Source organism: Syngnathus typhle, linkage group LG16 (assembly GCF_033458585.1).
Source record: "Syngnathus typhle isolate RoL2023-S1 ecotype Sweden linkage group LG16, RoL_Styp_1.0, whole genome shotgun sequence".
Classification (NCBI taxonomy): Eukaryota; Metazoa; Chordata; class Actinopteri; order Syngnathiformes; family Syngnathidae; genus Syngnathus; species Syngnathus typhle.
This window is the reverse complement of record NC_083753.1, coordinates 6,720,503-6,740,873: the sequence shown is the minus strand read 5'-3', so window position 1 is coordinate 6,740,873 and position 20,371 is coordinate 6,720,503. Positions and strand designations below refer to the sequence as shown.

Below are 20,371 nucleotides of genomic sequence, written 5' to 3'. Positions count from 1 at the left end.
CAACATCAATGTCCAACGCCTTGCCGTGAGTTGGGAAGCCATCATAATACCGTCTCGAGAGAAAGGCTCGCAAACGACTCGGGGCTGAACGGCAACAGAAGCCGAATGATTAGGGAGACCTTCGCCTAATTGAAAGGTCGAGGCTTTGATCCTCGCTGATGAACAGATTTGCCCCCATTAGCAGGCCCGCTTCTCCGGGAACACATCTCATCGCACTGCATCTGAGCCAAACATTCACTTTCTTCGCGAGCCCGTCATTAAATAGCTGCCAAGGAATGCTTTTAAATCCAATTAGCTGCTGTAACTTACACTTTCACTTTGGACTTCAAACAACATTGGAACATTGAAGCCCTGACTTTGGCTGTGCGAGCCCAAGGGCATTTTAATGTCATTTCAGTTGACAGGAGAGGGCGCTGTTGGGCAGAATAGCCTCTCTTACATGAGGTGGGTTTTAATTGGTGGAATAAATGATTGGCTTTCACGAGTGGGCGTAAAGTACACAGTAGCCGCTTCCACCATCCCCGAGGCTCATGTTTCCGAGGCGCTTCCTTCTAAACAGCTCCCCGTTGTTGGATTTGCTTTAATACGCCCGGCCATCTTTTTTTCAATTAACTTAATTGGGTGCTAATGTGGCCGTTGTAAAGAGGATACAGAGCTTTAAGTGTGCAACTCAACTTGTGTCAATACTTCAAGTGTCCTTTGAAGAACAAAACTTGGTCCTCACTTTTTTTTATACGGTGCCACGTTGTAAGGCTTTCATTGCCCCGCCCCCTTCCCGTCTTCAGACCCCTAAATGCTGGACGGGCCGCTTCCTGATGAACCTGTGGGCCATCTTCTGCCTGCTGGTGCTCTCCAGCTACACGGCCAACCTGGCCGCCGTCATGGTGGGCGAAAAGACCTTCGAGCAGGTGTCGGGAATCCACGACGACAAGGTTAGACTCGAAACGACTTTGTGTCGTCGTTGAGGCCAATGTGATTTTTTGGGGGGGGGGCAGCTGCACCATCCGTCGCTGGGGTTCCGGTTCGGCACAGTGCGGGAAAGCAGCGCCGAGGATTACATGAAGAAGAGCTTTCCCGAAATGCACGACTACATGCGGCGCTTCAACCAGCCCACCACCCCTGAGGGCGTGCGTATGCTCAAGTAAGGCCAAATTGCAAAACGCTATCACGTCGGCATCATAATTCAAAGCGCTTTTTTATTCTTCTAGCAACAAGCAAACAAAGATGTCACGCCTCCTTAATGGAAATCTTTATTTAAAAAGCGACACATGCAAAAAAAAAAAGCTTGTGCAAAGTTTGCCCTTGATCCCGGATGGGAACGGCAACGTTGTGTACTGATGAGCCTCTCCGATTGCCCAGACATAAGAAACAAACAAATCTCACCTCCAAGCGGGACAAGGTGAAGACTGCACAAATGATCAGTTTGGAAAGTTGCTTCAAGAAGCGAGAGAAAAAAAAGGTTATCGCTGAGTTCACTCAAATGGTTCAATGAAATTATTTCAGGTTTACTGCATTAATTGAAACGCCCTCGCTGGAATGATAACGGACCTTCCAAAAAAAAAAAAAAATTAATTAACTGAAAGCTCACACAAAAAGTGGAACTTTGGAAAGAAGCAACACGAGTACAAACTCTTTAAGTTGTTTTCATGTCATCAGCATTATTTAGATATGATTAAGATCAACCTGTTCTTGATTTATCCAGGCTGATTAATCGCCAAATATATATGTTTTTAATGTGCTTATATTTTCCTTATCGTGTAATGTGTTATGTTTTATGTCTCCAATTCTGGCCAATTTTAAAAAAAGCTAATATTTCCCCATTAATCGATCAATTTCGTCCGATTGGCCAATAAAATATTCGACAATACATTTGACCAAACTGTAACTTGATTTTTTATTGATAAGTTGGACGAAGTGAGTAAAGTGTAGCAACTTGTTGACAGAAGACAGAAAACACAATCCGTTCTTCGAGGACGACAAATCCCGCGGTCCGGACCTTAAGACGAGGAGGAAATAACCATCACAGGCTTCTTTCCTCCATTTTATGCGCACCACCAAGGTGAAGCATCGCCTGCCGGTTTGTGTTTGTGTCTCAGAAGAAGAGCCTCCCCCCCTCCCTTCCATGTTTCTTTGCACCTGACAGGCCTCACTAGAGGTAAACAATAAAACACTGCTGCTCTGCAAGCACAGCAGAAAAAAAAAAACAACTCTGGAAAGTCAGCCTTTTGTCTGGCGGTAAACATTGGCAAACTTGAAGGCCGATTGAAATTTTGGGATTTTCGGGGATCTGACTCGACCCACGCGCGACCTCCATCGTTGTCACGTGATCCTAAAAGTACTTGATATCGTTTTTGTCTCTTGTCTGACACGAACCTGATTATAATCCAAATGATTATGAAATTATATTGACAAAATAAAGCGGACTTGTATCTTTGAACAATACATCTTTTGAAGAGAAAAAACAAAAAACTTTTATATTGGTTCATTTGTGTTTTTGTTGTTGAAAATTGCATATTGGAAGACCTAACATAATCCCGTGGACACACAAAAAACGCTTAGCGAGCTTATGAGAAATGTAAACGTGGGCTTTCATGTTGTTGTCCTTTCCGTAATAATTGTTTCCTCCTCGGCCTGCGTCTGGGCCGCGTTTGGACGCTTGAAATCCATTTTGTTGCGCTGACACTTATCTCCAACCGCCTGTTGTTCGGCGGCAAAGAGGAGCGCTCTATAATTAGAGGTCAATTAGGTTCAGGCGGATCAATAAGAGGAGGAGAAGAAGACGAGTGTTTGGCAACGCGGCCAAAGTCTTATCGGGCTGCCACAGAGGCTGGCAGCTTAGCTAAATGATTTACGTGTTTACACGAGGATGCACTTAATGGCGTCCGCTTTGTATTTAGGTTTTTAGTCCGGCTGCGTTTCGAGACGTCGCATGTCAAATTCATATGATGCCTTTGTGGGCCGGATGATTGGATTTTTCACTCCAATATCTCAATGGAAGATTTTTTTTTTAATTAATCGATTTGCATGTGTGTGTAAGGACGGATCCTCCCAGTCTGGATGCCTTCATCATGGACAAAGCCCTGCTAGATTTCGAGGTGTCCATCGACGCAGACTGTAAGCTGCTGACGGTGGGCAAGCCGTTCGCCATTGAAGGTGCGCTCCAAACACAAATTTACAAATTTTACATTATTTATTCTTTATTTTATTTTATCATAATATTATTTATTATAATATATTTTATAATTATATCTTTATTATTATTATTATTATTTTATCTTTATTCCAATTTTCTTTTGAAATTTTCAACACACAATACATTTGAATTGGATAGTCATTTGGGTGGAGGGCAAAGACTTGTTCTCCTATCCAATCAGTATATGGATTTATAAGGGATGATTTATTTCTTACATACAGCATGCCTCCAAGAATGTGGGTCAACACGCATAGTACACACACACACACACACACACACACGCGATAAGTAATGTGTCCGTGTTGGGGCAGGAGCTGCACATTATTCATCGACACACACACGTGTTCTATGACCACGGGCCACCTCTGTCGAGCAGCACGCACCTTGACGTATGCACACCACACACACACGGATGGTGAGGATCAAATAGTACGTTCTCTCCGTGAGTGGCAGTAGTGATTCACCGCATGAACTTGTACTGCAGGCTAAAAGTACGTGGGCACCATCTATTATTCATCTGCAACGTCCAGAATGAAACGGCGGCTGACCTTTTCGGCAGGGGTCATCCTAGCTTGACGTCATCCAGGTTTTTTTCAGGGAACTGAAAAGTAAATGCTTGTAACTTTGACACCGTGGAGAAGAGTGCCAGATTTGAAAACAACTATAATGATGCATAACCACCAGTAGGTGGCAGCACTGCCGCGTTTTAGCCCCGTTGCCTTCCACAATGTGGTCTCGGCGTCCCGTAAGGCTTTTTCCGAGCAAGCGCCGTCACTGGACTTGATTAACTGCTTAAAAAGGCGTACAAGGACGGGAAGGGGGGGGGGGGGGCGCAGGGATTACACCGTAAACACGAGCGAGAGAACAATAAAGCGCAAACCTGGCGGAGGCGCTGGAGATGTGGGCTTTCATTTGAGTGATAAAAGAGGCGCCCGGCGGAGTCGCCTAATCAAGACAAACCTTCACCTGGAGCGGGAGAAGCGAGAGCTCGGAAGGTGACGACACGGTCGGAATTAATGCTATGATTCGTGCTCGCTGCTCAAAGACGGCGGACTATCGCTCCTCGACCCCTCCTGCTAGGCTGCCAACAGGCCCATTAATTATGTTGCAACAAGCAGACCATCGTGGCCCTTGTTGTTTTTCCAGGGGCCGCTGTTGATCAGGCCACTCACGTCTCGTCCACTGACGACTTTTAAAAGTTGAATCAAATGCAATTTGGCCTTTCGGTAACTACTTTGGAAAGTTTGAACGTAGCATGCATCAGGAAAACAATCTTCGGTGTTTAATTGTCTGCTGATGTTCACGTGGAGGTTGCTCAGTTGGAGTCTGACTTTAAAAAACGGCCGCGTAAAAACCAGCCGAGCGATACAGTCCCCGTTCCCAAAACAATTATGAGATCATGCAAGATGATATGAAGAAGTATGGCGGCGATGTTGCTCTGCAAGTTGATAGTCGCAATAAATCATCGCCACGCCCCGTTTGGAGATAAAAAGAATGAATGGCGCTGTCTGGCCGTCAGCGCCTTCCTTTTAAGTGCTTCCTGATACTCGGGCGTCATCGATAAGCTGTCGGCGACGCGAGCAGAAGCGCAACGGCGGCCTCGTTTACGAACGGCTGCCAGACATTTCATTAGGGACAGCTGCACCATTTGATGGAGGCAATTAATCGACACAAGGAGACATGACGTAAACATGGACACAATCCAACGAGAAATGACTGCGTCAGACTGAGAGATGTTCTTAATAATTTGACACGTGTTCTTCCCCCGTTAGCGAGGCCGCTGATGAGCCTTAAGGGACATTTATGCGGCTTTTATGCTCCATAAGGAACGGGAAGTTGCGTCTCGCTCGCGTTCCATCATTTGTTCAATTAATGGCCGCGCCGAGGCTGACGGCGATTACGGCGACGCGGGAGGAGGAGACGCCACCAGACGAAGCGAGCGGGAGATAAGAGTGCCAGGAGAAGGGGGGGAAGAAAAAAAAAAAAGCCAGGGAATGATAAAGATGAACATCAGACTGAAGATGCAAGCAGAGGACAACAAGCTGGCAAAACGTGTTCCCAGCCAGCAGACAGCTGTTAATTATTGAATATTGTAGCTCACACAGGTTGACGTTGACGCCAGATGTCGTCCGTCATAGCCGTTCATCATTGGACCATCGCCAAAAGGTCATTCCGCACTTGTTTGAATCGGAGAAAGTGGGCGGGGCGCCATCTTTCTTGCCACTTGCAGATGCTCACCAGTGTAGTAGTATAATGGAAAAAACAAAATGGTGGCAGGTTTGCATGCTTACAGAAAAGACCACCGTGTTGTACTGACCTCCCGAGCGTGTGCGCTCGTGCGCGTGGACTCAACACACTTGCTTGCAAAGTGCTCGATTTGGATTCCGGCTGAAGCCTCGCGAGCCAATAAATCTTATTTCAGAGAGCATCTGCCCTTTAGCTAATTGAGGCCGCCCGACTGACCGCTTTTGTTTCACGGGAACCACCACAGCGGGCCTCCATCCACATGGCTGTCACGCGCTGCCAGAGAATCGCTGGACACACGTCAGACAACAGTTGACCTCCACCAAGGCTGAATAATTCCCTCCCGCTGTGCTGTCCAAAAGTCTTAGGTCACTGTTACATGACTATAATGAGCAAAGGAGAACACAGGAGAGCAAAGTCCAAGGTCAAACTGTGAAACACTTTGTGACGTGGCAAGAACAAGTCCAGGCAAAGACCAGGAGGAGTCCAGACCGAGAATCAAGGCCAATATATCGAAAGCCAAGACAAGACTTTGAAAGCTAGAGGCAGACTTTCTGAGACGAGACCAGGACCTAAAGGGGGTGGAACTGAGTCTTTGAGGATTTGGACTGAGTTATGAAAAAACCAGACCACGGCTTTGAGGGCCTGATACTGAGTCAAGACCAGGTTGGGGATTAAGACCAAATCAAGACTAAGGCCAGTTGAGACCAAGTCAAAGCCAAGACTTGAAGGAATCCAGACCAAAACACTGGGGATCCAGTCAATGAAATTCTCCTAATCTTGTTTTGCGTGCGTCTCTTCCAGGCTACGGCATCGGCCTGCCGCAAGGTTCACCTCTGACCCGCAACGTGTCCGAGTTCGTCAGCCGCTACAAGTCAGACGGCTTCATGGACATGCTGCACGACAAATGGTACAAAGTGGTGCCCTGCGGGAAGCGCGTCTTTGCCGTCACTGAGGTAAGCGGGCAGGATGACAGCGGCGGCGGCGCTGATGGCGGACTTGAGCCGTCATCTTCGTGCGCTGCGTTTTAAAAGGACGCGTCTCGAAATAATCCTCCCTTTGGGACGCCGGCGAACTGTCACACACTGACGCACAATGACATGGTCACGCTCCTCCATTTTGTTGTGTATTCAGAGCACCGATATTGTTTCGCCAGTCGTCGTAATGTTGGCAACATGAGAAACGTAAAGAGCGCTCCACTTTGAAAACGGAACCGCTCCTCCCTTTCGGAGACGAAGGTTGTTGTTGGAGCTAATTTTGCAACAATTTGGGAATTTAGTGCCACGTTGCCCTCTGGATGGAGAAAACCTTAAGCACCTGGCTGGGAAAATGTCCACGTCAGCACGCGGCTAATTGCACAGCCAGCACGGCAGAGGCGTCGCACATATTATTATTATTATTAGCTCGGTGACGGGAACCTGATGAGAGCACTTTAGAAGATGCCGCCGACCCATAAAGTTGTCACGCGAGGCGGGCAGGTGTGTGTGCGCACTTGAAGTTCGACCAAAGCAAATCAAGACCAACCTTAAATGCTCCCTCCAGACGCTCCAGATGGGCATCCAGCACTTCTCGGGCCTGTTTGTGCTGCTGTGCATGGGGGTGGGCGGCGCCTTGCTGACCTTGGCGGGCGAGCACACCTTTTATCACCTGGTCATCCCGCGCCTCCGTAACAGACACACGCTGCAGTACTGGCTACACACCAGCCAGGTGAGTACACGCACACACACGCTTGTGCAAGTCCATCAGCCTCTGCAGTTATTCTTTAAGGTAGCGTGCGCCCTCTACTGTCATACATCTGTCATTGCAACTCGTATTCTCTCCAATTGATGGAATGATAATTGGCACATTCTTAACATTTTTAATGGGATTCTTTTTAAATGTGATCTTTTTTTTCTTTATTTTCTTGCTGTCTAATTTTGTTAAACAGTGGAGGATTTATTGATATTGCGCTATTTTCTTTTCTTATATAAGTTCTATGGTGGTACGCCACAGCCACAAAATCAACAAAATGGAGATTGGCTTGTAAAAGTCACGCATACCCTACCATTTAATGAGAAGCCTTTGGCGGTAGGTTGGAGTTATTATTAGTAATTTAGCAGTAACAAGAACATCAAGGCTTCTTGGCCCCCCAACCGCCCCCAAAAAAGGGCAACCCCTCAGGGCAGCCTGCAGCAAGCATCCCATAATCTGCTCAAATATCAAAGCATCACATCTGATGTCTCATGTGAAACGCTCCCGTGCCTGTTCCTGCGCGTGTGGACGAAAGCTGCCACGTCGCATCTTCACGTGTTGGCGCTCGAGTTATCTCCCTCGGTAATGTGATGTAAATGAAAAGCGGGCGTCTTGAGTCGTCACATTTAAGGGCTGCGTGACCGGAATAATGGCTCTTCATAAATCCATCTCTCCATTCATCTCGGAGCTGATGAAGTGATCAGTCTTCCATTGTTAAGCCTCTTGACAATTTTCTCCTATGAGGCCAAATTAATTTTTGGAGTGCACTTATTTCAAAATATTGGAAAAGGATGTCAATACCAGACCCTGAAATCTGTCATTGAAAAATCCCTCCTCACCAGTAGTTGGCGCTATGTGCCAGTGTAATTGGCCACCTTTAGAATTTGCAGAACGTTCAGCCCCCCAACTTGCTAGCCCAAAAAGACATCAGGACGTCGGACATTTTGGTTTGGAGAGGTTATTTAACATTCCAGCGGTCCTTCAAAGACAAACTTGAGATCTTGACTGGTCCCAAATTTCAAGCACGTACGGCAACCAAATGAATGCAGCAAAGATTTTGAGATTTGTGTCATTGTGTGTGAGCGTAGCGAGGCGGTCGCAATAAATCAACAAATCCGTCAGCGCCGCAAGGTCGGACAAGCTTTAACATTGTCTTTTGTTTTGATTCTTTTCCTTTTTTTATTTGTTTTGTCACTTTCCAGAAAATTCACCGAGCTCTCCACACGGCGTATGAGGAAGAAGGCAAAGAGCTGACGGGTCTTGAGCAAAGGTAAGTTTTGCTTGACGCAACATAATATTCCAAGATGGCGGCTGAACGCTGGTTTCTTTCAACAAGTTGCGACTTAATCCGTTTTTGTGATATGGTTCTTTTATCTAACTTGGACTCTTCCTGTCCAGCGCCTCTTCTTGCATCTCGGACAACTGCAGCCTGCATAGAAAGCAGCATCAGCAGGCTCCCCCGCCGTCTCCCCCCAAATCCCTCCCCGCCTCCAGCGGCAGCTCCTCGTCGCCGTCCCACGAGCCCAAGGAAAAGCGGGTGCACTTTGACCTGGACACCCTCCACAGCTACCGGCTGCGCACCCACACCGCCTCAGTGCGGGGACGCCCCGGCATGGTGGGCCGGCCCGGGTTGGGCCTCGGCGGTTTGGGTCTCCCCAGCCTGGGGAATTTGGGCCTCCAAGCCAACGGGGGTCCCGTCTCGGCGCTGGCATCTGCGGGTTTGGTACTCTCTCCTTTGGGGGGGAGGGGCGGACAGACCAGCCTGTGGGAAGGGGAGCTGCAGGAGCTCCAGGAGAAGATCGAGATCTTTCGAAACCAGCTGAGGGAGGCGCTGGCCAGGAGGGCGGAGATCCAGACCAGCTTGGAGCGGGAACGCAGCGGAGCGGTACGTCGGGACACTAGCCTGGAGCGGGAGCGGGACCGGCTGCAGGTCCAAACTATCAGCACAGACAAAAGCAGCGCCCCTCAGCCCGACAGAACCGGACAGACTCTCAACAACCAGCCTCAGCAGGTCATTCCCGGGAACCTCGCGCTCGGGAAAATCGGCCCGCTGAACACTATCGACAGCCTGGACCGAGGCCGAGCCCCCCAGCTACGTTCGGTTCCCCTCCCGACGGAAGATCGCACCGGCCAGTCGCGTGCCGCTTCTTCCGCCAGTTTGGACCGAAGTCGGTTCGGCCAGCACGGCACCGCGCAATTGGCCCGGAACACTCTGAGCCTCGACCGGCAGAAGGCGAGCCTGACGCGCGTTCTCAGCACTTTGGACAGGACAAGATCCAGCCATTCAGACGCAGGGGGCGGGGCTTGAGATCAGTTGAGGTCGTCTCCGCCAGAGAAAACGTACATAGCCGCGGGAAGTCAGGCACGATTAATTAAAAATATTAACAGCGGACTCATTTCTACATTTTATTTGTAAAGATGTTTCGATGCTGTTCAACGTAATACAGTATTGTCATTCAGCTCTGCATTTGTCCGCTAGAGGGCGCTCTTGCCCTTCTTCCCGCAGCTATGGAGACCTTTTAAAGTGACTGAGGACAATGGAGAAGCAATCTATTTTTCAAGGGGGGGGGGGGGGGGGAAAGGCCTTTGTGGATTCCTTCAGTCCATTTTCTGCTGATCATGTGCAATACCTCTGCAGTCCTACCACTTCCACGTTTGGATCCGAGGACATCCCTCCAAGGCTTTTCAAAGTGGAGAAGCGGTGCAGCTCGTAACTGACAAGGACGAGAATATATTTTACACTTTACGACAAAAGCGCTCCGTACTAAAACGTTGACGCGAAATACGTTTCATCCATCCACTTATAGACAAATTGTAACCACATTTATAGAGATTTTATGATATGGACCATTCCATGTTTTGAAATAAACATTTATATACATACGAAAGGTGGCCGCTATCTCACTTTTGAGTTTTCGACTTTGTATTCGCAACATCTGTGCGATGCTCGGTGGAATTCTACCGAAGGACGTGACCGCAATTCATGACCCATGCGATGCAGACGCCATTTTGAAAGTGTCCTATGTCTGTTTTTTGTTGTGTGTGTGTTTTGTATATTCATCACCTAATGAGGACAAACGTTGACACATTCATGCGGTGCGGGGACCAACACACAAATTGCAAGAAAAATCCCTACAGGTTTGTCTTCAGGTACTTATGGCAATGAGAGGGCAAAGGTTAATTTACCTTCTTTTTCCTCATTGTTTGAGAACAAATGGTTATTTCCCATGTTGGAGACATCTGCATCGGTGTGGGGACCTCAAGTCTGGCAAAATGTTTAGCATTAGCATTAGCATGATGTTGTAATGGCAGCTTTTTACCACCAAGTGTCGCCCAAGCAATGTGTGTTTTCTTAACCTGCTCATCGTGGCAATTGTGCAGTAATTGGGGACCAGAATGTGTGCATCGGGCAAGCTTGTGTGTGATTTAGTGTCCTACTTTACATTTAAAGTGCAGATGATTATTCGCCGACACGGCCCATTGGCCCCTCGTCCCTGTTGTGTTGCGCTTGTTGTCATGTGACAAACAATGTGGGGAGTGTGTTGGGTGGCCCTGCACAAGGGGACAAATTTACAAGCCAATTGTTTGTTACACACTCACAAAATTGCAGCATGTCCCTGTGAAGTGTGTGCGATCTTTTTTTTTCTTTTTTTCTGAAATTTCCTAAGTTTCATGCTAATGCCCTGCAAACGCTTGCAACTGGATGTGCGAGCCGCAGTCGAGAGTCATTTTAATCAAAATTATGAATCCCCCAATGTACAGCTCCCCCTGCGGCGGAACCCACATCCACAACCAATTACTCTCGAAATTGGCTCAATGGGAAAGCGGGCGGCTCTGGCAACTTGATATGTTTTATTTATATGTTATATGTATCTGCCTTTAGCAAGGCAAAGCTTACTTTTGATTGGCATTCGGGAGCACCCCCGCGTCTCTCTCATATGTTGCCTTCGTCTGTTAGGTAAACAGCGGTGATGAGTTTATTAGCTCTGACCAGCTGTGACCAAGCAGAGGCTCTTATTGGATGTCCTGCCCATGTGTATTTGCTAAGGTGGGGGCTGCAAGGGTGTGTATGAGCCCAGGGGGACCTCATGACCCCCCATCCTACCCCCGCCCCTTCACAGAGAAACTCCCTGGCAACCACAGGCAGGATAAATGTGGCACCCCCATTCATAGTGCGGGGGTGCTTTTTTTTTTTGGAGCAGTGTCTTGAAGCACTTGGGAACGTGCAGATATTAGCATCCCGTCTGGCGGTGTGTGTGGGAATGTGTCACACACTCCAGTTGTAACCCTGATGCACTAACCATGTGGATGTCTTGGAAACATGTTTCATTTTTAAACGACCAGGAATAGCTGATCCATACCAGTTTTCTATTTTATGTTTGCTATAGATCATCCACCCTTCCGGTATCGACACCGTTTTGCTCTCTCTTGCTCTTCTACGCATTTTTAATGAAATCGCTGCTTTGTACGGAATATAAAAGTCCTACCAGAGCCCAAAACTAGCGGATTTGTCCTTAACATCACCGTTCCTGATGACTCCTGCAGAAAGGGGGGTTCACGTTTTCTCTGTGGTGCACGTGGACACGCCCTTCAGGTATCGACAACACACACACACACGCATGTGCATTGCTTCTATTGATGAGAGCCTGTCTTCATCCTCCTCTTCATCCCACGCTTGTACCTCCCTCTGCCAACCCCCCCCCCCTTTTTTTTTTGTCTCATGGAAGGAGAAGAAGTGTGGAGCAGACTGTCTCCTCCCCCCACCATCAGCGCACCACTCTCTCCTCCCCCTTGCACCCCCCGCTCCCTGTCTCCTGCCCCCCCCCCCATCTCGTTCCTGCCTTTGTGACTGCGTACCCGAATAAAACTGACACTGGAGTGCTCGCTGGTAAAAAAGCTAAGATGAAGAGTCCTACTTGAATCTTTATTTTTTATAACCTTGTGATTTGGAATTCTCAGGAATATCGAGAGGACCGCCGGATGATAATAAGAGAAGAAGGGGACGATCGGGAGCCCCACCCCCCCAGCCTGCACCACCACCACCACCACCACGTGAAGATTTCACTCCACAATCGGAGCACATTTTGGGGGGCCATCAGCATCCTTATCCAGCATTCCAGCCAACGTTGATCCCAATTCAGCATCCACCTCAACTGGGATTTGGCATTTTTTGTAGGGGGACATGGACACGGATTAAAGGGACGGACGGGCAGAGAGCCGCCAAACTGGAGCAGCACGCCAGAGCACGCCGGGGGGGAAGGGGGAGACGGGACTCGGTGAATTCACGGAGCCCCCGGGATAGAGGTGAGTGTCTGCGCGTGTGCGTGCATGTGTGTGTGTGTGCACGTGTGTATACCTTTCCATAATTGATGAGCTCATTGGCAAGTTGCGTGATGCCCTTCATTAGCTCGCCTTCAATGAGGCGCATTTCATTGTAATCTTCACAATTGTCCTTTTAGTCATTATGTTGCGGGTCGAAATGACCCGTTTAAAGTTGGAAATATATTGTAGAAAAACAGAATTGCATTTGCTCAGCTGCTCTCCTTTAGAAAACATAATTTGCATCTCTTTCTGCAAGCCACAGTGATATCTTAACATGCAGCCGGTCAAAATGACCCGTGAACATTAGTTTAGAAACACAGAATTCGCGGTTGAAGGCTCTTTCTTAAAATCCAATTCAACTTTCCTACAAACTGAGCCAACAGTACAGATTGCGTGCTAAAAATATAAAACAACTTTCAATTACGTGAAAAAAAAAAATTGTGTTCTGAGCTCCTGTTTCCATGCCATTGTGGCGTCCCTCAGGGAAATGCAGCTCCGAGGACTTTTTTGCATACTATTCTCCTGCTGTCAGCCTTGAAAATAAAAGCACCCCCACCCATGTTGGTGGTCTTTTGGGCTGTCTGTCACACTGACATACTGTCACTCCATCCACACGCAGACACACACAAGGTTCAAGTCTTACGGGAAGCGCACACGCCGACCGACATTTTGCTGTCACATGCATGCAAAGAGCCTCAGAGAAACAAAACCTGTTTTGGGGGATAAACAAGCCGGCCCTCCTCTGCAGCCAAGGCACATTGTGTGTGATGTGATTTAAAGGGGGACAGGTTTAAGTGTGTATGTGAGGGGAGCCAGTCACTCAAATGAGACTGGGTGGGGGAGGCCTGGCTCCTACTAAGCAGCTTTTCCACCACACTGGAGACCGTCCATCCATCCATCCATCCATCCATCCATCCATCCATCCATCCCGGCATCCTCTTCTAGCTGATATGTTGATCAGTGGACAGAAGGAAGTCAAAGGGAAGTAGAAATTGAGATCACTCCCCGGCGTGTGTGTGTGTGTGTTTGTAAATATTTCAACGTGTTTGATGTTCCATGTGTACCTTTGGCTACGATTCCCGCTTGAGGTCATGTGATGGCCCGCAGCCTCAAAACGCAACCGCTCACGTGTTGGCTAATATTTCTTCTAGCAGCTTGCGAGTGGCCCCACTCCAAGATGACGTCCCCCAAAAACCGAACCAAGAAGAAGCCCCCCAAAGACAGCATGACGCTGCTGCCATGTTTTTACTTTGTGGAGGTAACGTCAAGAGCAGCCCAGAATGGCCAATACAATCTCGTGCTTCCATTATTGTAAGAAACAATTTGGACTTGCGCAGCTCCCCATCGTGCTGTCGTCGTTGGTGTCGCTGTACTTCCTGGAGCTGACCGACGTGTTGACCCCCGCCGTGGTGGGCTTCCGCTGCCACGACCGTCACCTCTCCATGCCCTACGTGGAGACGGGCGACGAGCTCATCCCGTTGCTCATGCTGCTCAGCCTGGCTTTCGCTGGACCTGCCGCATCGGTAATGGAAATTGGTTTTAAACTTGCTGATGGGTTTTGCGTTATTTTTCCCATTTTATGTGAAGCTATGCTATGCTAGAATGCTAAGAACCCAAGCAGAACATCAACACTGCAACCGCTAATGACGACAACAATTCAATCTCCTCTACAAGAACTACGTGATCAATAGACGGCATTGCTAAATGAACACTTTTGCACACACTCCAGACCTCCTCAGTCAATACACACACACACACACACGCACAATGTTAATCAGCAGCATGGGGAGAAGCAGTAAAGTCATCCATCACTCTGACTAGAAGTGATCAGCAACATCAATAGTGTTCAGCCCTGGTTTTGAATTGAAAAGAAATGCATGTTGGCTCTTTTTTTTCCCTCCTTTTTAATTTCCTGGCTTTTGTCCGCAGATCATGATGGGGGAGGGCCTCATGTACTGCATGCAGTCCAAACTCAAGAGCTGCCCCAAGACGGAGGGCAGTATTAACGCCGGCGGATGCAGCTTCAACTCCTTCCTGCGTAGGACTGTGCGCTTCGTGGGTCAGTAACACACCTTTTTTATTTCTTTTCAGTATTTTTCTTTATTAATTTTTTTCTTTTTTTTTGCTTTTATTTTATCTCATTTTATTATTATTATTATTATTATTTTTCTATTATTTTCTATTTTTATTTTAAAACTCTTCCTATAATTTTTCATTCAACCAAAAAAAAATCATCATAAATGATATGCCCTGACATAACTGATCAAGTGTCAAGGGAGGTTCACCTAACCTGTTTTTGGTATTCTGTTAATGAAGTAATTAGCGGCGTTAAACGAAGGATGACCAAATGCTTAAGCGGCGTGATATGAGGATAAATATCTGGAGGCCAACTTTGATGCTCTGGAGTGCAAATGGGATTGCTTTTTAGCAATTTGCTTTTGTCTGTGCCTTCAAGTGACAAAAAGAATAGTTTTTCTTTTTTTTTTTTTACTCAAACACTTTGAAAGTCAGAGATGACCTTGATGCCCCCTCCCTCCCTCCCTCCCTCCCTTTGCTCAGGTGTTCACGTATTCGGTCTCCTAGCAACGGCACTGGTGACAGATGTCATCCAGCTGGCCACCGGCTACCATGCCCCCTTCTTCCTTACCGTCTGCCAGCCCAATTACACGGTGCCGGGCGTGGCCTGCGACAACAACGCCTACGTCACGCAGGACATCTGCATGGGCAAAGACCAGTACGCCATCATGTCGGCCAGGTAGGACCAGAAGCACTCCAATTGAACATTCTAATACTGAACTAATATGTAAAATATTAGTCCTTCTCACAATAAGCCATCGCTACCTTTTCGTGCACAACAATGGAGATTATGGCTAATGCGGCTAATGCTAATCCTGGTGAAAATGCACAGCGCCTCATCCTACAATCCCCCAATTGTGTTGTACATCCTGTTTTTTTCTATTTATTGACTGTGATGTGTTTTTTCTCCCTTGCAGGAAAACATTCCCATCCCAGCATGCAACACTTTCTGGCTTTGCCGCCGTATACATTTCTGTAAGTGGACTTTTTTTTTTACCCCCCCCCGTCTAGGTTTCTTGATTTGCTCGATGTGAGGAATCAAAGTTGTGTCATGCAGGAAGGCACAAATATTTTCCCGTGTATGCTGTGTTGCAAAAGTGCCGACAAAGCATCTGGAAGTGTCTGCAGAGTCGGCATTCTTTCACTCAGCAAATCATGTGCATTCGAGCGGCCATTCACAAACCGTCGGAACAATGCGAAAGGCTTATTTTCGAGATGGCTGAATCATTTTAACACGCAATGTCACCCGTCTCAGTTTTGTCGCCACACGTGTGCCCTCAGATGTACTTCAACGCCAGCATCGGCGCCACCACCAAGTTGCTGAAGCCGTTGCTGGTGTTCGCCTTCTGCATGGCGGCGGGCCTGGCCGGCCTGACGCAGATCACCCAGCACCGGAGCCACCCCATCGACGTCTACGTGGGCTACCTGATCGGAGCCGGCATCGGCGTCTACCTGGTCAGTCGCTGCGGAAAATAACAATCAAATAATACTAAGAAAATAATATTAATGATCGAAAAATCAAGAACAACTTTGTGTTGTCCTCTGTAGCCATCATTAGACACAAGTAGGAGGATGCCGCCTCTTTAAATAATGCGCTTTCGCTGTTTTTGGTCCTATTGTGCGCGCCAACACAAACTCTTTTATTCGTCACCTCCTCTTACTTTTTTTCTCCCGGCGTGCTATTTTTAGCCTTCCTTATTACGAGAACGGAGAGAGGAGCGGTAATCGGATAAGAATTCGCCGCAGCAATTTCACACTCGAGTTTAGGGAGGAGAAAGGGACCAAGAAGAAAAGGAGTGTTGTTGCAGATTTTCCCACTTGTCCTTTACTTTTTAAGGCGGAGGATCTTTTCACTTCCTGTTATGGAAAAATTAAATGTCAGTGACATCTGCTTTTTATGAAAGTAATAAAAAAAGTAATAGAATTGCTCAGGTTTATGTCGCTAGGCAGATTTCATAGGGCTCAATGGGAGCTGCCCCATACCCCAATAGCAAAGTTTTAATCATTCTTCGGTATGAAACCTTTCCCCTGATGCCGTGCCCGTCTCCCTCCAGGCCGTGTACGCGGTGGCAAATTTCAAAGCGTCCGAAGAAGACTCCACGCCTCACCCCAAAATGTCAGCGGCGGCCCACAAGGACACCCTGAGGGTGCTGAATCAGCGCAGTCACGACTCCCTCTACAGGAAGACGCCGCGGGTGTCGGAGAGCCGCGAGGAGCTGGCCGTGGCCATGGGTTCCGGGGCGCGCGGCAAGGTGAGGCGGGAGAAAGCCTCCCTGGCTTCCCTCAAGCGAGCCAGTGCCGATGTGGAGCTCCTGGCCACCCGCGGGCCCATGGGCAAGGAGACCATGGTGACGTTCAGCAACACTCTGCCCCGGGTGGCCAACGGAAGCAGCCCCATCTCGCCCTCCGACGAGCCGCCCTCCTCGCAACGCCATATGACCTTCCACGTACCCCTGGACCCCCAAAGATCCCGACAGCTGGTGTCGGAGTGGAAGCAGCGCTCTCTGGAGCTGAGGAGTCAAAGCTCCCGGGATGAAGATGAGGGCGAGGACGGGGCTGAAGAGGCAGATGCCAAAGATGAGGGTGGCGACCAGGGGGTGCCGTCTTCCCTCTACCCTAAAGTGCAAGCCAGCAAAGGCACGGGCACGCCCACCGGGGTCAGAATGGTTGTGTCTCCTCCGCTGGTCCACATCCCAGAGGAAGCCACGCGTCCACCGCCCGTCTCCCCCAAAAGCGCCAAGACCCGCGCCAAGTGGCTGTCGCTCACCGAGGCAGAGAGAAGTGCCGCAAAGGAGCCCAGCGTGGGGCCCATTGCAGTGTCCACGCCCAGGGTGCCCAACACTCACCCTGCTCAGCCAAGAGTCACTCAGGTAAGGTCCAGCTACAAAATCTGAATCAGGTCAGAATCATCTTTGTCTCTGGTAGTATGAGCGACACGAGGACTGCAAAGAGTTCTCCTGGCTGACATTTGCTTGCCCCTTGCAGGTGATGGCCATGTCCAAACAGCAGAACCACGGAGGCGGTCCCCTAGAAGGGGGCGGCTCTTCTTCTGGCGGTGGCTCCAACTGCTCCGAGTCACCCTACTACCGGATCCCTTCCGACCGGGACAGCTGCATGGGCAGCAACCCGGGGAGCATCGCTGGCAGCGGCAGCATCGTCACCATCGACGCCCACGCCCCCCACCACCCGGTGGTGCGGGTGACGGCCTCCAACGGGAAGCCGTGGGAATGGCGGAACACCATCAGCGGCAACCTGATGGCCGGTGACGCAGCCGCGTTGGACAAGCACCGAGGTGTGCTGCGAGGGCAGGACAGCGCCCCATTGTACCGCGACTACCGGACGCTCCCGGTCAAAAAGGAGTCGCTGGAAACTCCGGAGCTCCCGCCCCCGCCGCACCACTCCCCCTCTCTGCCTCCCCCACCCCAGCTGTCGTCACCCCATCTCCCGCCGCCGCCCCCTCACACATCCCTCCTGTCTCACCCGCCTTCTCAGGTGTCCCCGCAGCCCTCATCCTCCCCCTTACCCCCTCCTCCACTCCCGGCCTCCTCCATGCCGCCGCCTCCCCCTCCCCACCCCATGTGCTCGGCCATGCTCCCCCCACCGCCGCACCCCGACCTGCTGGTGGACGACCACATGCTGTCCCGCTCCTCCACGTTGCCCCGCCGACCCTCCGTGTCAGCTCGTAGTCACGCTGAGCAGGAGCACTACTACAAGGCCCTGCAGAACGAGCGGATGCTATAGTGCAGCGGCCCCGAACCTGTTTTGCGTGTCACGTCAAGAAATATTTGGACAGATCGGCATGAAAACTACAACCAATTAGCCGGTTCCATCTTAATATAATGACACTGCGTGTGTTACTTATATCTTCAGCATTGCAGAAAATCACAATTCATAAAGGTTAGGGTACAGGATTAGGGTTATCTTCTATTTTCGTTTTTCCAATCAGCCCGGTACCAAATGGTTGGGGACCGCTGCTACTTTGGACAGCCCATCTTTCAAAGACTCCGAAAAGAACACATTGGATCGTGAAGGGTGTTGACAAATTTTTTAAAGGACTTCCATTCCAGGATGGCATCTTCAATCTAAATCCGCGGCAACACTTCAACTAAACCTATCCGATGTTATTCCGTCTATCAGCTGTCGGGAGAAGAGAAAGCAGATCAAACACAAGAATTCCCGCCCGGTCGCCGCCAGGGAGGGAAAAGCGTCTGCAGCTGAAGAAGGAGATAGCACACCAAAAGGCCTCAGATTTGCTCAATCTGCTTTCCTCCGAGAGGGCGACGAAGGACGAGGAAAACAAAACAACCGCGGGCGACGCCAGCCTTCCTAAAGATGACTGCAGCTGCTTGCCGGCTGCCGGCTTTTGTTTACTCCACTAACGACTTTTTGCTGTGGATCTTTTAACTTCCGAGCCCGAATCCTTCTGGGGAATCATCTCACTCAAACAATGACGTTTGATCCGTGGAAGGAAGAAAGCTGCGCCCCATCCAGGTGTCCCGGAACGGCTTGTTCACTGGATGCAGCCGACTAGCTTCGACTCCAGTCTTTGAGACTTTCAGGGATGCGTTCAGACTTCATGATTGGTTCAGACAGAACAATCCCTAACCTTCAAAACCTTAACCGTAGATGCTACCCTAAACATGACCCAATCCTAAACCGTGAATCCTAACCTGAACACTTGACTCTAATCCTTAAAACCGTCCCATAAACGCAAACCAGTTCTCATCATCCAATAGCAAACCATACTTCCCAATCCTGATCTCCTAACCTTAACCTTAAACCTAAACTCCAGAACTTCACATGTGAGCACAACGTCAGTCAACACGCTTATTGTGACAAGCGTCATTCAGGTCTCTGGACTTTATTGATCAGGGGCAAATAGTCTGGATAAATCCAGTTCATTGGGTATTTGTCCAGATGCCAAACTCATCACACCAAACATCTGACTTCTTTTTTAGGACATCAAAATTTGACCATTGTAGCTATACCATAAAACCATCAGCATTATCTATACGCTGCTTTGGTTGGAAAGAAGTGCTAAAAAAAACCACAATGTAAAGCCAAATGAATGCAAACTAAAGTGAAAATCAGAAAGTGGAAATCATTTACATTATTTGTTTAAAATAAATATTACCTGTACATTGCGCTAATTTATCATCTTGAAAATAATGATGCCGCTCAACGTCCATTCTTTGCGTTTCAACTTTGTTGTATGGAATTAACTTTTTAGTGCGAGTTGTTACATCCAACATCTGTCAATAAGTGCTTTATATTTTTGGATATTTTCATGAACACGGACACAAAACATTTTTTTAACAATTCCCTGACGCTATTTTGTACAAACGGGTACGAATGGAATGCATTTTGTGTGGCGCTACACGCGAGCCTCCTTTCACCAGAATTTTCTTTGTGGGATTTTGCACAAAAATTGCACATAGCAGAAAACAAAACAAAATTTGGCCATTTATTTATTATTTTTTTGCAATTAAATTATTTGTAAGAAATTAATAGAACTTAGTCCCAAATTCCTTAAGACATCATGTAACAATATAGATTTAAAAATCAATTTAGCATTTTGTTGTGTTAAGCTTACCTTTGTGTACAATTTCCTACTAAATTCTGGTGCGAGTGCCCCACTATTGCATAGTGTGTGCGTGCGTGTGTGTGTGTGTGTGTGTCACGCTTACCTTATTTAACAAGCCATTGCTGCATTTTTTAGTGCTTTTGAGTATCATATGGGCCATTTTTAAGTGTTTTAAAAAAAAAAAAAACTACTTCCTTCATATTATTATGACTGCTGTTCTT

General features: G+C 48.4%; 2 protein-coding genes across 2 annotated transcripts in view; both read left to right on the top strand.

Moving 5' to 3' along the window:
* The window catches only part of grin3ba (glutamate receptor, ionotropic, N-methyl-D-aspartate 3Ba), a 45,708-nt gene extending 35,986 nt beyond the window's left edge, over nucleotides 1–9,722 (top strand). The window contains exons 7-13 of the mRNA XM_061301949.1: nucleotides 786–932; nucleotides 996–1,141; nucleotides 3,038–3,153; nucleotides 6,242–6,393; nucleotides 6,980–7,144; nucleotides 8,371–8,438; nucleotides 8,567–9,722. Of these exons, the coding sequence (XP_061157933.1) occupies nucleotides 786–932; nucleotides 996–1,141; nucleotides 3,038–3,153; nucleotides 6,242–6,393; nucleotides 6,980–7,144; nucleotides 8,371–8,438; nucleotides 8,567–9,476 (1,704 nt within the window). The 3' untranslated portion in view covers nucleotides 9,477–9,722. The remainder of the gene's footprint in view (nucleotides 1–785; nucleotides 933–995; nucleotides 1,142–3,037; nucleotides 3,154–6,241; nucleotides 6,394–6,979; nucleotides 7,145–8,370; nucleotides 8,439–8,566) is intronic.
* A 3,939-nt stretch (nucleotides 9,723–13,661) lies between these two features.
* On the top strand, nucleotides 13,662–20,371 carry plppr3a (phospholipid phosphatase related 3a). The gene is made up of 8 exons (XM_061301166.1): nucleotides 13,662–13,748; nucleotides 13,828–14,013; nucleotides 14,420–14,549; nucleotides 15,050–15,245; nucleotides 15,484–15,541; nucleotides 15,848–16,021; nucleotides 16,621–17,436; nucleotides 17,552–20,371. The coding sequence occupies exons 1-8, from the start codon at nucleotides 13,668–13,670 to the stop codon at nucleotides 18,305–18,307; spliced, it is 2,397 nt and encodes a 798-aa protein (XP_061157150.1). The 5' UTR covers nucleotides 13,662–13,667; the 3' UTR covers nucleotides 18,308–20,371.

Bases quoted from the DNA above. Each gene is read 5' to 3' on its own strand.
- plppr3a (XM_061301166.1), top strand. From the start codon at position 13,668: ATGACGTCCCCCAAAAACCGAACCAAGAAGAAGCCCCCCAAAGACAGC. The intron at 13,749-13,827 runs GTAACGTCAAGA...GGACTTGCGCAG, and splicing joins CATGTTTTTACTTTGTGGAG to CTCCCCATCGTGCTGTCGTC. The intron at 16,022-16,620 runs GTCAGTCGCTGC...GTCTCCCTCCAG, and splicing joins CCGGCATCGGCGTCTACCTG to GCCGTGTACGCGGTGGCAAA.